General features: G+C 53.9%; 2 protein-coding genes across 3 annotated transcripts; one reads left to right on the top strand and one right to left on the bottom strand.

Annotated features, from left to right (window-relative positions):
• Positions 1-1,431: 1,431 nt before the first annotated feature.
• Positions 1,432-5,289, top strand: C6H1orf232 (chromosome 6 C1orf232 homolog). The gene is made up of 4 exons (XM_084963421.1): positions 1,432-1,647; positions 3,195-3,278; positions 3,389-3,486; positions 4,937-5,289. Exons 1-4 carry the CDS (start codon positions 1,564-1,566, stop codon positions 5,217-5,219), a joined length of 549 nt encoding a protein of 182 aa, XP_084819547.1. The 5' UTR covers positions 1,432-1,563; the 3' UTR covers positions 5,220-5,289.
• Positions 5,290-6,487: 1,198 nt separating this feature from the next.
• On the bottom strand, positions 6,488-9,571 carry FAM110D (family with sequence similarity 110 member D). Of its 2 annotated transcripts, NM_001243479.2 has the most exon segments (3): positions 6,488-7,698; positions 8,302-8,483; positions 9,486-9,571. In NM_001243479.2, coding segments are annotated over 2 exon segments (921 nt in total). In that variant the 5' UTR covers positions 8,316-8,483; positions 9,486-9,571; the 3' UTR covers positions 6,488-6,791.
• Between the last annotated feature and the right edge of the window lie 6,959 nt (positions 9,572-16,530).

Here is a 16,530-nt window from a genome sequence, read left to right as displayed (position 1 = left end):
GCTTCCGGACTGTGCAGTGACGCCATGTGACGCCGGGGACTGAGCAGGCTCCGGCGGACCGCCTCTGATGACGTCACTCGCGCGAGCAGCGCCCTTGAGCGCCCTCAGGAGGCCCTCGACGTCAGTGACCGAACTCGGGGCGGGGCTCCGGGAAGCGCGTCCTCTTAGGTCGCTGGAGGGGCGGGTGGTGCGTGCCCTGGGGGCTTCAGGGTGGTCCGCTGCCCTACCCGCCCCGCCTGGCCCAACCTATCTCAGTGCCGTCCTCTGGCCCCATCACCTCTTCCAGGCTCCCAGATCTTAGACTCCGCGTTGGGATGGGGGTGGGGGGGCATGCTACATCTCCCTGGAAGCACTGAACAATGTGATGTTAATGAATTAATAAATGAATGAAAATGAATACGTTTGGGATCGCGGCCCTCGCAGGACTTGCTGAGACATCTCAGGTTCCTGAGAAAGCCTCGGCACTTCTCACCTGTCCCCGGTTTTTCCTATCCTGTGAGTTGTGTGTGTGTGTGTGTTTACGGCCGCACCCACGGCATATGGAGGTTCCCAGGCGAGGGGTCTAATTGGAGCAGTAGCTGCCGGCCTATGCCAGAGCCACAGCCATGCGGGATCTGAGCTGAGTCTGTGACTTACACCACAGCTCACGGCAATGCAGGATCCTTAACCCAATGAGCGAGGCCAGGGCTTGAACCCGTGTTCTCATGGAAGGCATCCTGTTAGTCTTAAGAGGGGTCAGATCCTCTCACAAGGAAAGGAGGTCCTCACAGAAGGACCTCTCATCTTTGACTACTTTCTCATCTTTTGATGCTTGGCCTGGCATCAAAGGCAGAGAGAGGTACAACCTAGGTGTTGTGTACTCAGAGTGGGAATAGAGCCAGAGAGCCTTTCCCCTCGCATCAGAACCTGGTGCCTTCCAGGTTGACCAGAGGAACTCAGCAATAATTCAGGGGCTCCAGTTCTTTGGAACCTGTTGCCAGGAAACAGGGAGAGAGGCACGTGCATCCCTGGGGAGAGGAATCATTTTCCAGCCCAGACAAAGCAGTGAAATGTAAGCCCAGGGCACTGACCATGGGCCTTGGGACCTCCCATTCCGGTTCACAGAGGCTGAGTGTAGGTATAGGGCAGGGCCCTATTAAGGGCGCAGCTTGTAGGGCTGCAGTCATCGGGGCACCACAGTGGGTCCTGAGCCCAAGGACTTTGTAAATGGACTTCATGAATGGAAGAGGACTTTTCTGGAGCCATTCCAAATAATCAAATTCAAGAACTCCTAGGCCCAGGAAGGAGGCTTCTGTGGAGAGAGAAGTTTTCATCATTCCTGGCCAATATGGGCTAAGACAAGGGGTGAGGTGGCAGAAGCTGGCTCTCACCACGGACTCCTTTGGATCAGGTTCATCTGCTGGGCACTGTGCCATCTGGGGAGGCTGGTGCATCTTTAATGAGGTCACCTGATCCCTGGGACAGGTTCTCAGCCTCACCAAGTTCCTGGAGCCAGACCCACTGGGTGCCCACTGAGCCACCACCTTCCCGTGCCTGGGTGCCAGGCCCGCTTCCCCTGCAGCCATGAACCAGGCCTTTTGGAAGACCTACAAATCCAAAGTGCTACAGACCCTGAGTGGCGAATCTGAGGAGGACCTGGCAGAGGAGGTGGGTATTGTCCTGTGTGCTAGATGGGGCACGGGCAGAGGGGCAGCATGAGTGAAAGGTGCAAAGAAGGGCAAGGGACAGGCTCTGGGAGAGTGAGATTTGTGCAGGAGCCACTAGCAATTCAGGGATGATGCAGCATAGTGCAGTGTCAGAAAGCCAGGACACTCCAGAAAACCGAGGGAGATTTGAGGGGCAGAGTGGTCGCTGTCTACAAAGATCTCAAAGGATACCACATGGAATGGATCCTTTTGGAACCTACGGGCTGCCACATGGATACACTCAGCTTGACACAACTTTCTAATGGGCAGCACTGAGCAGAAGCGGGATGACCTGCCTTGAGAGGAAGCGAGCCCACAGTACAGGAACTGGGGGAAGTGGTGTTATTACACCGCGGGTCACTGTGGCAGCATCAGGTCAGAACCATACTTCGACCATGTTTGTCTCGGCATTAAAAAAAAAAAAAATTCAGAGTTCCCCTTGTGGTTCAGCGGGTTAAGAACCTGACTGGTATCCATGGGGACGTGGGTTTGATCCCTGGCCTTGCTCAATGGGTTAAGGATCTGGTGTTGCCTCGAGCTGTGGTGTAGGTCAAAGTCTCGGCTTGGATCCTGTGTTGCTGTGGCTGTGGCATAGGCCGGCAGCTTCAGCTCCCATTTGACCCCTAGCCTGGGAACTTCCATATGCCGCCATAAAAAGAAAAAGAAAAATTGAAAAGGCTCCAAAACAGTCTTACCTCTGGAGGCTGTGATAAGTGGCAATTGCTCAAATACATATGGCAGAGGCAGGAACTAGTTCTGGGGTCATCTGGTGTGTGTGGATGTGAGTGTGACTAAGTGTACATCTAGACAGGTTGGTGTCTGGGGCTGGCCCTGTGTAGAAGATCTGCAGGTCAGTCTTAGGGTTGGCGTCCGGGTGGAGTTCCATTAAAGTGTATGTGCAGGTGTCAGCTGGGTACAGGTATTTTCAGGTGTTTACATTTGGGGCAGAAGTCTATGGAGGCATACAGGCATTTGCAGGTATTATGGCTGTACAGTCTATGTGAGTGCATATCTGTGTCTTGGGGTCTGGGGATGGGTGGAGCAGTTTTTGGTGCTGTGTGGGTGGGCCTCTGTGCAGCTGTCTGCAGTTGTGAGGTACACAGGTGTGAATGGTATAACTGTGGAAATGTCCTTGTGTCGGTGCCTCACAGTGCATATATGCATGTACAGGCGAAGAGGTGTAGCCATGCGGAGGCATGCTCAGGCACACGTGTGTGTCTATATCGGCTTGCAGGCCCTTGCCTTCATGTTTTGGGGTGAGAATGGGATGTGTCTGTGGGTGGGCAGGTATGTGTCTGCAGGGATTTACTCTACAGGTCACGTGAGTGACTGGTAGCTTTGCGTAGGGGTACACCTGTATGCATTTTTGGAAGGTGTGAAGGGTTTAGGTGTGTGCTTCGTTCTGTGGGGTTTGGGTGCCTGGTCTGTGTGTACCGGGCTAGCAGGGGGGATGGGAATTCCATTCCTCTGGGGCCTATCTCATGCTGGGTGGGGGGTCTTGTGTCCCAGAGGGAGACCCCAGCGTCAGTGGAGTCTGAGATGGCAGAACCAAATGAAGAGGACTTCAATCCCATGTCACAGCTGGCCCGCCGGGTGAGTTCTCCTTTCTTCCACCTCAGCTCTGGGAAGCCTGGCAGAAACTGCTCTGGAGTCCTGGGAGGTGGCACTGGGGCCCCTCCCTGACTCCTGGCCCCTCCCCCCAGGTTCAGGGGGTTGGGATGAAAGGTTGGCTGACAATGTCGTCTCTGTTTAACAAAGAAGACGAGGACAAGCTGCTGCCACCAGAGCCCTGTGCTGACCAGTATGTGTGTGTGTGTTTGTGTGTGTTGGGGGGGGTCTGTCTGGTCTGGGGTCCCCCTTCTTACATGTCTTTTCCTTTGGGTCTGTTTGTCTTTTTGACCATGGGGGACTAGAGACGGGCCAGCCTCCCGCTGTTTCTATTTCTCTAGTCAGCCAGAGGACCAATCAGCATATCTGGGAGATTAGGTTAGCTCTCGGGAGGAATTTGCCAGCTGTTGGGACTGAGATGCTAGAAGGTATTATGCCTCTCTCCCCATCCACGTGGGAGGGGTCATCTCCCCAATGAATCAGGGAACCCAGGAGAGAAGCTCTAGATGTTTGGAACGGAGGGTGGTTCAGATCAGTGGTTCCCAAATATTGGCTTAAACCCTCTTCTTCTCCTAGAACCTGTGACAATTCTGAGACCCTCCTTCAAAGATTCTGTTTCAGCAGGTGTTGGCTGAGGCCTGGGCTCTATATTTTCAGTGAGCTCCCTGAGGACTTGAGGCTAATAGCTCAGGAGCCACTGTGGTAGCAAGCCTTTGCTGCTGAGGGCGTGGGGGGTCGGACCCAGGGTCCTGCCTTCCTCCGGAATCTATTCTGGCACACACTCCGTCCCCGCCCTTTCCTCCAGCCCAATCACACTCCCTTTTGACATCCCCTATTCCTCTCTCCCCTAGGGGCCCCCTGCCCCACCCATCTCCCCTGCCCCAGGGTTCCTTTTCTCCCTCGATACACATCCCTTCTCCCTCCCAGCTCTCCAAGACCTCCTCAGACGCAGGCTCCCGCCTCAAGCCTCATCAGTGCTCCTGGGTCGCCCTTCCCCGCACCGCCCGGCTACCTTCCTAGTCGCCTTCTCCCCTAAGCCTCTGATCTAGGCCTTTCTCCTTCCCTCGGCATCGCTCCACCCGTCCTTCTTCCTGGTGTCTCTCATGTTTCTGGACCCTCTTTCCCTCTCTCCCAGAATCAGAAGCCAGTCGCCGCCTGGCCTCTTTCCCCAGGGCTCCACCCCTGTCTTTCCGGACAGACGTCTCCAGAGTCTGACCCCGCCTCTCCTCCGGATCTAACCCTCCGGTCCCGGTCCCACTGTCCATCCGTATCCTCCGGCCCGTCCCTCTCAGGGCTCCTCCTCCAGCTTCCCAGACCCGGCGCCTCTGGCTGCCCTCTTCTGGCCTCGCCCTGCTCCCCGAGTACCTTCCCTAACCCCCTGCCCCAGGCTCTCTCTCCAGAGATCCCGATCCCGACCACTCACCTAATCCCCTGACCCGGTCCTACCCCAGCCCCCTTTCCCAGTGCCTCTGAATCCTACCCTTGCCTCCAGGCCCTGACCCGCCCCCGGCCTCCCGGGCCCCTCAGCCCCGGACTTCACTCGGGTCCCAGGGGTCCCCCTACAGGCCCCTTGACCCCGCCTCCTGCCCTTTGTCCTCCCCAGGGCCTCTCGGCCAGCCCCTGACCCCGCCCCTCTCCCGCAGCCCGCTGGCCGCGCAGTCCGCCTCGCCCGCAGCAGCGGCGATTCAGCCGCGCGGGCCCGGGTTCTGGGACGCGGTCGCCAGCAGGTGGCAGCAGCAGCAGGCGGCGGCGGTGTCCATGCTGCGCGGCGCAGAGCCCGCCCCGGATCCCGACCCTGAAGCCGGAGACGAGGCCGCCGAGCGTCCCGAGCCGCGGGAAGGCGACCCTGCAGCCGGTTTCAAGTGGGGCTTCCTCACCCACAAACTGGCCGAGATGAGGGTGAAAGCTGCGCCCAAGGGTGACTAGCCGGCCAGCCAGCCAGCCGGCTGCACTGAGCGCCCGCTCCTCCCCTTCGGTGATAAAAACCCTGGCCTGACACCCCGTGTGACTGCGTGCTTTTTGTCCAGACGGGGAAGGCTGCTTTCGGGTGGGCAACCTCAGAGCGGGGTCCAGCTAGAGTGGTGCCCCCCTTCTTCCTCCACAAACGTGGTGGGAAAATGACCAGAGACATCCCAGGTGTCAGGATAGATTTAGGGTACAAGTTTCCAGGAATCTGGGAAACCCTAGGGGACAGGCCCCGCAGCTTTGTCCAGCCCCTTCTAACTTGACAAACGTTTCCTGTAGCCCTGCTAGGTGCGTTATCCCTGTACTAGGGGACAGTCAGTGAGTGACTAAGAAGAGAACACAGACTACCCGTGGGTCCCATAGAAGGTGAGAAGTTGAGGAACAAAAATAAGACTGTGCTCCAGGGCTCAGAGGAGATGAGGCCTTCTGGGAAATCCAGAATTCCTGACAGAGGATGCATATATGTAATCTTAGGATAAGTGGAGAGAAAGGGGGAAGCAACCCAGGGAAAAGGAGGAGGAGCAAGAACAAAGATTTAGAGGTGTGAACGTGTGAGAAAAACAGGTGACCTTGTTTGTCTTTGAGGAAAAGGAAGACAGGGACAGGATGTGAGGCTTCAAAATATTGGTCGGAAAGGTCCTCTATTGTCCTCAGTTGTGGATCCTCCACACCTCAGCCCTTCATATCTAGTAACCAAAATGGGCAGCAAAGAAGCTCCCTGGTGGCTCAGTAGTTAAGGATCCAGCGTTGTCACTGCTGTGGCTTGGGTTGATGCCTTGGCGTGGGTTGGATACCTGGTCCCAGAAATTCCACATGCTGCAGGTGCAGCCCCAATCATACAAAAACAAAATGGGCAGCAAAGGTCCAGGAATGGGGGACTTTCAGGGGCTGATGAACCCCAAATTTCTGGAGCAGATTCCACCTCAAAACTTAGCAAACGCACTATTCCTGGTCCCCAGCTGTAGTTTGGACCCACCTGGAGGATCGGTGGTGTATATGATCAAAATCACTTTAGTACTAATTCGGTAGTGTAGTCCTAGTAGCTTTCTCTATTGAGCACTTCCTGTGTGCTGGGAACTTTGCTAAGCACTTTATGACCATTTCAGAAATACATTGATCACGGAGTGGTTTAGCTGCAGTGCCAAGAGGTTGAGTGCTTGCTCAGGGTCACACAGCCTGGAACCCATACTCCAAAACCCACGCGAGTCTCTCTCTAATCAGGCCTCCCGTTTGGATAACATTTTGACTTTATTCAGCAGATTCTCTGATCTCCCACTCCAGTCTTCACTCCCCAGACTGGCCTCCACAGGGGCCACGAGGCCAGCCCCCTCCCACTCTGCCGTCTGCACTGGAAAGGGCTCTCGGGGATCATTTTGTCCCATCCTTCCAAGGTTCACAAGGGGAAACCGAGATCCAGAGGGGAGGGCTTGCCCAAAAGAACCTAGCGCGTCAGAGGCAGGGCGTCTCTGCCTGTGCCCCTTGCCCTTCCCTGGAACTCAGACTCCACGAGAGCTCGCTCGCGAGCGGTGGCGCTCACACCTCGGACTCGCGTGGCGGGCCGCGGGCGCGCTGGCAGCCGTAGAGCCACTGGATGACGCGCGCGTTGCGCTCCACCACCGACACCTGGGGGCGCCCGTCCCGCGTGGAGTCCGCCGCCTCCGAGCCGCCGCCCTCAGCACAGTCCCGGCGATCTGCGCCGCCGTCACTGGACGTCCAGTCGCTGGTGTCCCCGGAGCCAGGCAGTGGCGACGTTCCGGGCTGGGGGCTGGCATCGGCGCCCCAGCTCTGCGGAGAGAAGCGCTCGGCGCCCAGCACTTCCACGAGCGCGCGCTCCAGGCCGCAGTAATTGAAGAAGCGCTCCTTCTCCGACAAGGGCAGCGAGCACGTGGGGCACAACGCTCGCTTTCCCGCAGTTTCCGGGGCTTCTTGGGGCGCAACCCAACCCCCAGGGGCCGCAGGTCTCTCTGTTGAGCCTGGGCTGCTTGAGGCGACGTCTCGGGGGCTGCCCAGGAAGAGGCGACGCACTAGCCCCTGGCCCTTGGCGTTCTCTTTGTTCACCGAAGCCTTGCAGTCCCGCTTCTGGCGGTAGAAGATGAGGGAATCAGGCCTTGGCAGCCGCCTGCCACTGCCCCGGCGGGCGGACCTGGGCGTCCTGGGCGATGGAGGGGGCCCCAGCTCGTTGCAGGGGTGCGGGGTGAGTGGCCCGGGAGCTCCACGCAGAGCTGGCTCCTGGCGACGAGCTATCACTTGGTGCGTCTTGACATACTTGGCTTTGTCGGCCTCCAGCCTCTCCACGGCGCTAGGGGTCCGTCCCCTGGCCGGGGTGGAGGGAGAGGCCAGGAGCATCTTAGACGAGCTGGGCAGGACAGTGCCCCATAAGCCGCTGGAAGTAGGCAGATGGTTGAGGAGCTGAGAGCAGTTGGCTGGGGCCCCCTGGGGCCTTCGGGGAAAGAGTAACGGTTAGGGGCGGGGAGGTGGGGGGAGTGAGAGATGTCCCTGTCCCTCTCCTGCAGGCATTCCTGGGAATAGGACCAGCTAGCCACCCCTCCCCCATTCCAATTCGGCTGGGCTGGTGCTGTGCCCCTCAAAGACAATGGGCAGGGGCTCCCTGGCCACCCAGAAACACATACCCCTTTGAGAGTGCCCCGTTCTGGCTACAGGGCCATGCCAAGCAGGCATCAGCAAGTAGGACACTTGGGAAAGGAAATGGGGTTGGTCCCGGCCCAATTCCCGAAAGTGGCCTCAACCGGAAAAAATACCTCTTCCCAACCTAGCAACTTTGAGTCCAAGACAGGAGGCTTCCCAGCCACACGCTGGCTCCAGTAGGACCCACCCATCCCACCCCCAAGCACAGAGGTCAGAGATATAACCACAGGGTAGCAGCCTCCAGTAATTGCAGCCAACTGCCCTACCCAGGCCCAGCGGGGCCATCAGAGGAAAGGGAAGTGGTCACCACGTCACATCAGCTAGCTACCTGCCACCCATTCTGTGTCGCTGCCAAGGGGATTCCAGAATGCCCAGCTGTAAACATCAACTTGTTTACCTCTGCATTTCCATTTCATAGAAGAGAAAATTGGCCCAGAGAGGAGGGGTTTGTTCAGGTCTGAGAGTTGGGGCCCAGGGCTGCAACCCAGATCTCTTGCTTTGCAGTCCAGAACTAGTTCAGAATGAATCTCTCACTTGCCCATCAGAACTTGCCTCTACGTTTCACTTCTATTCCTGCTGCTATAAAACCAAGCAATTTCCATTAGAAATGAGACCCTTACCTCACTAAAAATTTCCTTCCACTAATTCTTCCTAATAACTTGTACTCCCAGAAATCTGCCCTCAGGGTCTCTCATCCTGAGACCCCCTGACCCTTCTCCTCCACCTCCCTTCTGCTGGGGAAGGAGGACCAGGAGGGGTTGTAAATCAAGAGCTGACAGTTCCCTTGGCAGTAACAGAATGGGCCACCCACGTGGCTCAGCACACTCCACCCAACCCCTGCTCCCCTTGGTCCTCCCATCCTCCATTCAGCTGAGAGGGACACATCAGTTCTGGGGGCTAAGGAGACCTCCAGTCCCCAGGCAATAAAGGGACAGAACTTGCCAGAGATGGGGGGAAGGGACCTCATGTGAGGGTCATGGGGGCAGAGACTCTGCCAACTCCACTCACCCCAGTGCAACCTGTGTATGCACACGCATGCACGCACACACACCCACTCACACACACACCCATTGAGTTTCTAGCAAGTCAGCCCATAAGTAGCTGGGGACTGGGAATCCAAGCAGCAAGGAGAGCCTAAAAGTGCCCTCCTCCCTGCCTCCCAAGGACTCAACCTGGCCTAGGTCAGATTCCAAGGTCCCAGGAGGGCACTGTGCTGGTCTGACCTCATGGGTACTCTCCTGTCCGGTCCTCTTCCCAGCCCTAAGCAGGAGGCTATAAAAAGTTCCTAAATACAGGGACCAAAATAGTTTGCTGTCCACTGCCTCTTCTCTGCCTGCTGGGGTGCCTTGGTGCCCAACCACAGACGTTCCACCCCTAGACGCCTGGCAGACATCTTGTGCCCTCCACCCCTTTGCCCACCTTCTCATAGGACTGGGGTTAGTGATCCAAACTTGGCCCAAACTTTGGCTCTGGATGCAGATGCAGGCTGGGGGATTGTGCTCACTGGCTTGGTGCCAGCCTCCTTGCCCTTGGGTGCCTGGGAGCCCTCCCACCCCAGCTCTGGGCTTAGGAAACACTCACCTCTGCATGGGGAGGCTGAATGTCAGGGTCCCCAAGGCAGGTCTAGACTGAGGGCAGGAGGGACAGCAGCGACTGGAAGTAACTTTGGTGGCAGCCAAACCTCACTCTCCACAGGAAAAGCAGAGAGAGCCTCCACCCCCCTTGGATTAACCCTTGCCTTCCTGACCTGGAGCCTGGCCTCTGTTAACTCCTTCCTGGTCACAGTCTCAGTGCTGCGGAGGACCTTTGGACCACGTCCAGCTCCTTCATGTTCCAGATAATCAACAGGCCCTGGCAAGTTAAGTGATTTGCACAGAGAGGCACAGTGAGCTTTGGGCACAGCCAGCACCCCAAACAAAGTCTCTTGATTCCCATACTTCCTCCACAGGTCTTGGGGGGTGGGGGACATGCTATTTATATGGGGTCAACCCCCTCTGCTGGGTCTTGGCAGATCCTCTTAGTTCTGATGGGAAGGCAGGGCAGGGTTCTAGTTAACCATGCTGTTTTCCTTTTGTAACAGGTTTAGACCTGCCTTGTCCAGGTGTGTGGATGGTGTCAAGTTTGCTCTCCCTAGGAGAGAGGCCAGGAATCTGCAACTTAAGGGGGGTAGTGGTGCTGCCGATATCCAGGGTGAGCCCCTCCCAGCAAGTCTTGGCATGAAGGTCACAAAGGAGCCCACCAGAGGTGCCTCTGCCCAAGGTCCTCTGACGACAAATGGAACTGGCTGGGAAGAGGTGATGAAGGGCTGATACTGGGGCCTTTTACTGGGTAAAGGACTTCTTTCCTTCTCTGCCCCATTGGGGACTTCTAGAGCTGGCACAGTTTCTTATTTGACACCTCATGTCTCAAGGGGAAGCCCTGTCCCCAAAATGTTGGTTCCAGGAGAGCTCCTCCTCTCTCCCCAGCAGTACCCAGAGCTCAAAGAGGAATGCCCCTCCCAAGGGGTCCCTGCCTCCCCCCAGATCTGCCTACTTTTATCAAATCCCTTTCTCTCCCTTCTAGCACTTTTTAATGTTTGCAAAGCATATTCATACAAGTGCTCTCTGATCTCCTTTGTCCCTCCCAAGGACCCTAAAGAGAGGGCTCAGCAGGGGTGACCACCCCACTTAACAGGTAAGGAAACAGGATTGGAGGAGGGATTTACCTAATTCCAACCCTGATCCATTCTTTCCATTGCACCTTCTGCCTGTCAAGTAAGGTAATAAGTTTGAAAATGAGAAGGCCCATCTCCAGGTAAGAGATTTTTTTTTTTTTTTCTTTTCCTTTTGGCTGCTCCCATGGCATGTGAAAGTTCCTGGGCCAGGGATCAAACCCGAGCCACAGCTATGACCTGAGCCACAGCAGTGTCAATAATGGATCCTTAATCCACTGCACTACCAGGGAACTCCAAGAGATTTTTATTACCTAGTTAAAGGGAGTATTGTGTGAGTGTGAGTAGGTCCATGATAGTTCCATATTGTGTTGTTACAGCACTCTACAAAATGCTTTCGTGTTCATTATTGTTGGAAACTAAAATAACTCTGGCTCGGGTCGTCAGTGTTAGAAAATGAGACACAGGGACGAGGAGAAATCTCGACAAGGCTCTTTACTTCTGCAGAAGGGCGTGGGTGTTCCAAAAAGCGCCCTTCTGCAGAAGTAAAGAGCCTTGTCGAGATTTCTCCTCGTCCCTGTGTCTCATTTTCCAACACTGACGACCCCAGCCAGAGTTATTTTAGTTTCCGACATTATCACAATTCATCCCCAGGACTATGTTTGGGAGGTAGGCTTTATGATTTTTTCTATTTGACTGCTGAAGAGACTGAGGCTCAGATCAAGTGAAATGACTTATCCAAACTCACACAATTATGAATAATAGCTAAATTTCATTGATACTAATATATGCTAGGTGCTGTTCTGAGTACTTCACACAATGACTAACACATTTAATCCTCAAAACAACCCAATAAATAGATACTTTCATTCTCTTAATCTTATAGCTGAAAGTCGAAGGTGCAGCCCAGTGGCTCTGAGATCTAGCCATGAAGGGGTTAAGCAGGAGGCTGGGCAGGGCCCAGCTGGGATGCTGTCAATGGCAGGAAACCTGGCCCGTGAAGGAGGGGGAGGATGGGGCTGTTGTGTCTGACTCTTATACAACCCCCATCCCTTTGGTCTCAAAGGAGCATCCGGGTTGGGTGGAAGGGCAGGCAGGGGCCGCCTTCTCAGCTCTGGAAAGATACTGGGCTATAGAAAGAGGCGATTCAGAGTGTAACACAGGTGCTGCCCTGGGGTAGCCCTGGGTCTGATGAGGGTGACTGGAAGTGAGCCCACTTCCCTCAGGAGTGCTCAGAGTAGGGAGATACAGCCCCAGCCCCGGGAGCCCCCAGTCAGAGGCAGGAGACAGAGCCCTGCCCTCAGGCCTCTGGGGTAGGGGGTGGTCCAAGAGCCCTCCCTCAGGAGCTCCCAGTCTGAGGGGTGACAGTACCCTATCACAGGATGTCAATAGACACAAACTACCATTTCGGAGAGAGAGTCATGGGGGTGAGGTCAGGTCGGATCTGCTTTCTGGGTGAGGGAGCCTTGAAGGAGTCAGTCCTGAGAGAGGGTGGGCGGTGGGGGGAGATAATGAGGCGGAGCTCTAGGTGCCTTGCCTGTCTCTTGGCCACACTTAACTTGAACTGGATCATCTGTCTTTCTGGTCATGGTCTCCAGGGAGAGCCTTAAAGAGGCTCCTTCCAGCCCCAGAGCCAGGACCTCAGTTGAGGGGTGAGGCGAGATCTGAGAGATGTTTCCTTCCTATTTCCGAGCTCATTCCCGGATTGCCCTGAGGATGAGGATAGATGGGAATGGGTCTGAGTCAGAAGTGGCTCCTTCCAAGAGAGGGTGGTAGGAGGATGGGGGCACAGATCTGGTCAGTGTTGGGAATGATGAAACAGGTTAGGGAGACAGACCCTTCAGATCCAGCCTCAGGCCCCAGGCCCACATTGTCACAGAGGAGAAATGTGTGTCATCTCCCTCACCAGCCAGCTATAGCCCTTTCACCACAGCCATCACATTTTGATAACTTCGATTCTAATCCTGGTCCAACACTCACTGGCTGTGTGGCCTCAAGCAAGAACTTAACCTCTCTGAATTTCCTCTGTGTAAAATGGGAATAAGAGCTGCTCTTGTGTGGCACATAAAGTGGTGCCTGAGAAAGCACCTGGCGCCTCAGGAGTTGATGAATGTCACAGGAGTCTGTCTCTTCGATCTCCCCCCCCACACTCCTTCCTGACACCTCTGGCCTAAGTCTTTTTTTCTAATCCCACAATCTCACTCTCAGCTGGCTTCAACAAGTCATTTTGAACACTGCTCTGTGCCACGGGGCTAGCAGATGGGTCAGACCTGGCTTTTGCTCTCAGGGAGCTCAACCTACCTCAGGGGTGGGATGCAACAGAGATGTGAAGTTCTGATCACAGCTCGTGAGAGCAGTGCTGCTGTGACAGAGGTGAACAAAGCAGGGGACATAGTGGGGCGGGGGGAGATATTTGTTCTGCCCAGGGTGGGGTGGGATGTTTCCAAAGAAGAGAGGTATCTGATCTGGGTCTAGAGGGGATTTCTGACCGGGTGGGATGGAAAGGAGGGAGGGGGGTGGGAGGCAGGAGAGGAGTGGGTGGGGGAGGGATGGTGAGAGCAAGAGGCCAAGAGGACAGCAGGAGTCAGGGTCTCAAAGAGGGCAAGAGGCTAGGGAAGGAGCTGCTAAGCCAGAAGAGAGAGAGAGGGATGCTCAGAAGGGCTTAGAGAGAAGACGGGGTGCAGAGAAGAGAGGAGGGTCGGTGAGGAGATGGGGACACGGAACAAGGCCGGCTCAGTGAGAGAAGACGGCTTAGAAAAGAGGTGGGGGCTCAGAGCAGGGGACGGGGCTCAGTGAGAGGAGGAGAGGTAAAGAGAGGACGGGAGCTCAGGCTGGCGTCCGAAACGCCGCAGCCCCACCGGACGAGCCCGCCCCCGCGGGCCGTGGGTGAGGCCGGCAGAGATTACAGCCGCTAACCCCTAATTCAGGGCTTTCCGTTTCGGAAAGAGGCTTCAGCGGCAACAATAGCCCGGCTCCCGCGCCCTCTCCCCCCAGGGGCGTGGCTCGGGGGCGGGCCCGGGAGGCGGGAGCAACCAGGACCGGGTCGTTAAACACCGCCCCCCGCCCCCGCCCCCGGCACGCAGAAGTTGCTCCTGACAATAGGAATAAAATAGGTCGGAGTTCTGCTCTCAGGAGTTTACAACCTAGAGTTGAAATTGCAAAACCAACTCCATTTACTCTGTGCTAGGCACTATGCTAAGTGCTTGATACTCAGTACCTCACTAACTTTTTATAAAAACCCTATGTGAAATGGGGGAGGAAACAGGTAGAAAGGCAAAGAAACTCACCCAGGCTCATACAGCTTGCAGATGATGGAGCTGGGAGTCTAGAGCCAGCTCTTAACCACTGAGCAGCACGGCCTCACTTGGTTCTACCTCTCAGGCCAGCCTCAAACACATCTGTTCTCACTGCCTGCTGGCCTTGCTGCTTTGCTTCTCTTTTGGGTCTGCAAGACTTCAAGTCTTCTGGACCCAAGCAAGGATTAGGTGGGCAGCCCTGATGCTCCAGTGAGGCATTCCGGCTCCCGACCTAGCCACTTACACCTCCATCATCATGTCTTTATCAGCATCTCAAGTATTCTACCTTCTACCACTGTCTCCAACTATGGAGCATAAGGGACAAAAACAACCAACCTACACTCAAGAAAATAGGCGAATGCGTGGAAAGGAATCAGGGGCTTCTTATAGACTGCCGGGACAAGAAATCTATCCTGTCTTGACAGATACTCTTTCATGGTGTCATGTTGAAAAATATGTTTTGATTTTTTTATACAGAGAAAGTCATCCAAGTACCAAAGATGACTAAATTTAATTATCATTGAACATATACGGGCATTTCATTAACAGGTCAGCAATGTTAGATGAGTGAAAAAACAAACATGTGAATAATTCATGAATGATTACATCTTCATTCCATAAGATCTATTTTTCTTGCTTTGATTTCACCAAAATTACCAATGTGTTGGTATAATTAAATTTCCACATAATTTGTATTCTACTGGCAGTAATGCCTAATTAGACAAGCTTTCCTCATTCTATTCCCCCCACCACCACCATACCTACGGCATATGGAAGTTTCTTGCCAGGGATGGAATCAGAGCTGCAACTGCAGGCCTTCGCCACACAACACAAGATCCCTAACCCACTGAGCAAGGTCAGGGATTGAACCTCCACCCTTACAGAGACAATATTGGTGCTTAACTGGCTGAACCACAATGGGGACTCCCCTCAGTCTGTTTTTGTTTTTAGTTTTTTAAAGTTCCAATTTGGGGGAACTGTTCTGCTGAGGTAATAACAGCTAGAATTGAAAATAAATTTCTTAAAGCAATACTTAAATTTAGAGATGAACTATGAATGTTACATAACATGTTCAAACATTTCAATGGTGTGTATATGACAAATTATCATTTGCACAGAACATATTACAATGTATTTTATTAAAAAAAATTTTTTTAGGGCCGCATGGGCAGCATGTGGAAGTTCCCAGGCTAGGGGTCAAATCAGAGCTGCAGCTGCTGGCCTACAGCCACAGCAACACCAGATCCAAGTTGCGTCTGCAATCTACACCACACCTCATGGTAATGCTGGATCCTTAACCCACTGAGTGGGGCCAGGGATCGGACCCACGTCCTCATGGATATTAGTTGGGTTCGTTACTGCTAAGCCACGACAGGAGCTCCCTCAATGTATTTTAATGGCATCGTATAAATCCCTGTCTCTTATATCACAATTTTTACCTTCTCATAAAACAGTGTCTGAATTCATAACACTAAAAACTTGGCAACATGCTTCTTGCATATTATACCTCTCCTTCATTTACAAATTTAAATGTGAAATACAATGTAACATTGCAGAGTATTGCCATCATATGCTAATACTGCAGATAACATGTGATACACTGGAAAAAGTGAAGTCAGAAAGTGAAGCAAGGACTTCCCGTCGTGGCTCAGCAGAAACAAATCTGACTAGTAAGCATGAGGACGAAGGTTTGATCCCTGGCTTCGCTCAGTGGGTTAAGGATCCATCGTTGCTGTGAGCTGTGGTGCAGGTCACAGCAACGAGGCTTGGATCTGGTGTTGCTGTGACTGTGACACAGGCTGACAGTTACAGCTCAAATTCAACCCCTAGCCTGGGAACTTCCATATACTGCAAGTGCAGTCCTAAAAAGACAAAAAAAAAAAAAAAAAAAAAAGAAAGTGAAGCAAAAAAATGTGTGCTTAGGAGTTCCCTGGTGGCTCAGTGGGATAAGGATCTGGTGTTGTCACTGCTGTGGTTCGGGTCGCTATTGTGAAGCAGGTTCAATCCCTGGCCCAGGAACTTCCACATGCTGCGACGGGCCAAGAAAATAGTAATAACTTTTTTTTTAAAAAAAAGAAAATGGATACTCAGCACTTGCTGGGAAACAATATTCTTTATGTGTGAATCTATGCATTCTAGCTCTCTGAGAGGAAGGATTTGATGAGTTAATTAATTAATTTTTTCTCTTACTTAAGTGCTTTCAACAGTCTGCCCCACACTCCAAACAGTAACTGTCTGCAATGTCAGCCTCAGTGCAAACCTTCTGGCATTGGGATGCAATCACCCTTTGTTTGGAGGATGTGAAGAAGTGTTTGTTTCTGTGGGGCAGAGTGGTGTTAGGGCTGAGCAGATGTTGCTGGTTACAGCTTACACTGCAGCATTGAGCACTGGTTCCTGAGTGGCACATGCCCATGTGGTTTTTTGTTTTTGTTTTTGTTTTTTGTCTTTTGTCTTTTGTTGTTGTTGTTGCTGCTATTTCTTGGGCCGCTCCTGCGGCATATGGAGGTTCCCAGGCTAGGGGCAGATTTGGAGCTGTAGCCACCGGCCTACGCCAGAGCCACAGCAACGTGGGATCCAAGCCGCGTCTGCAACCTACACCACAGCTCACGGCAACGCCGGATCGTTAACTCACTGAGCAGGGGCAGGGACCGAACCCGCAACCTCATGGTTCCTAGTCGGA

The sequence above is a fragment of the Sus scrofa genome, chromosome 6 (assembly GCF_054392235.1).
Source record: "Sus scrofa isolate SSC_HxYL_T2T_F1_AM1 chromosome 6, Sscrofa_HxYL_maternal_Yorkshire_Landrace_v2.0, whole genome shotgun sequence".
In the NCBI taxonomy this organism is placed as follows: domain Eukaryota; kingdom Metazoa; phylum Chordata; class Mammalia; order Artiodactyla; family Suidae; genus Sus; species Sus scrofa.
This window is presented reverse-complemented; position numbering and strand designations above follow the sequence as displayed.

Coding starts and splice junctions, on each gene's coding strand:
- C6H1orf232 (XM_084963421.1), top strand. CDS start 1,564: ATGAACCAGGCCTTTTGGAAGACCTACAAATCCAAAGTGCTACAGACC. Junction 3,279..3,388: donor TGTCACAGCTGGCCCGCCGG/GTGAGTTCTCCT, acceptor CCCTCCCCCCAG/GTTCAGGGGGTTGGGATGAA. Junction 3,487..4,936: donor CCAGAGCCCTGTGCTGACCA/GTATGTGTGTGT, acceptor CCTCTCCCGCAG/CCCGCTGGCCGCGCAGTCCG.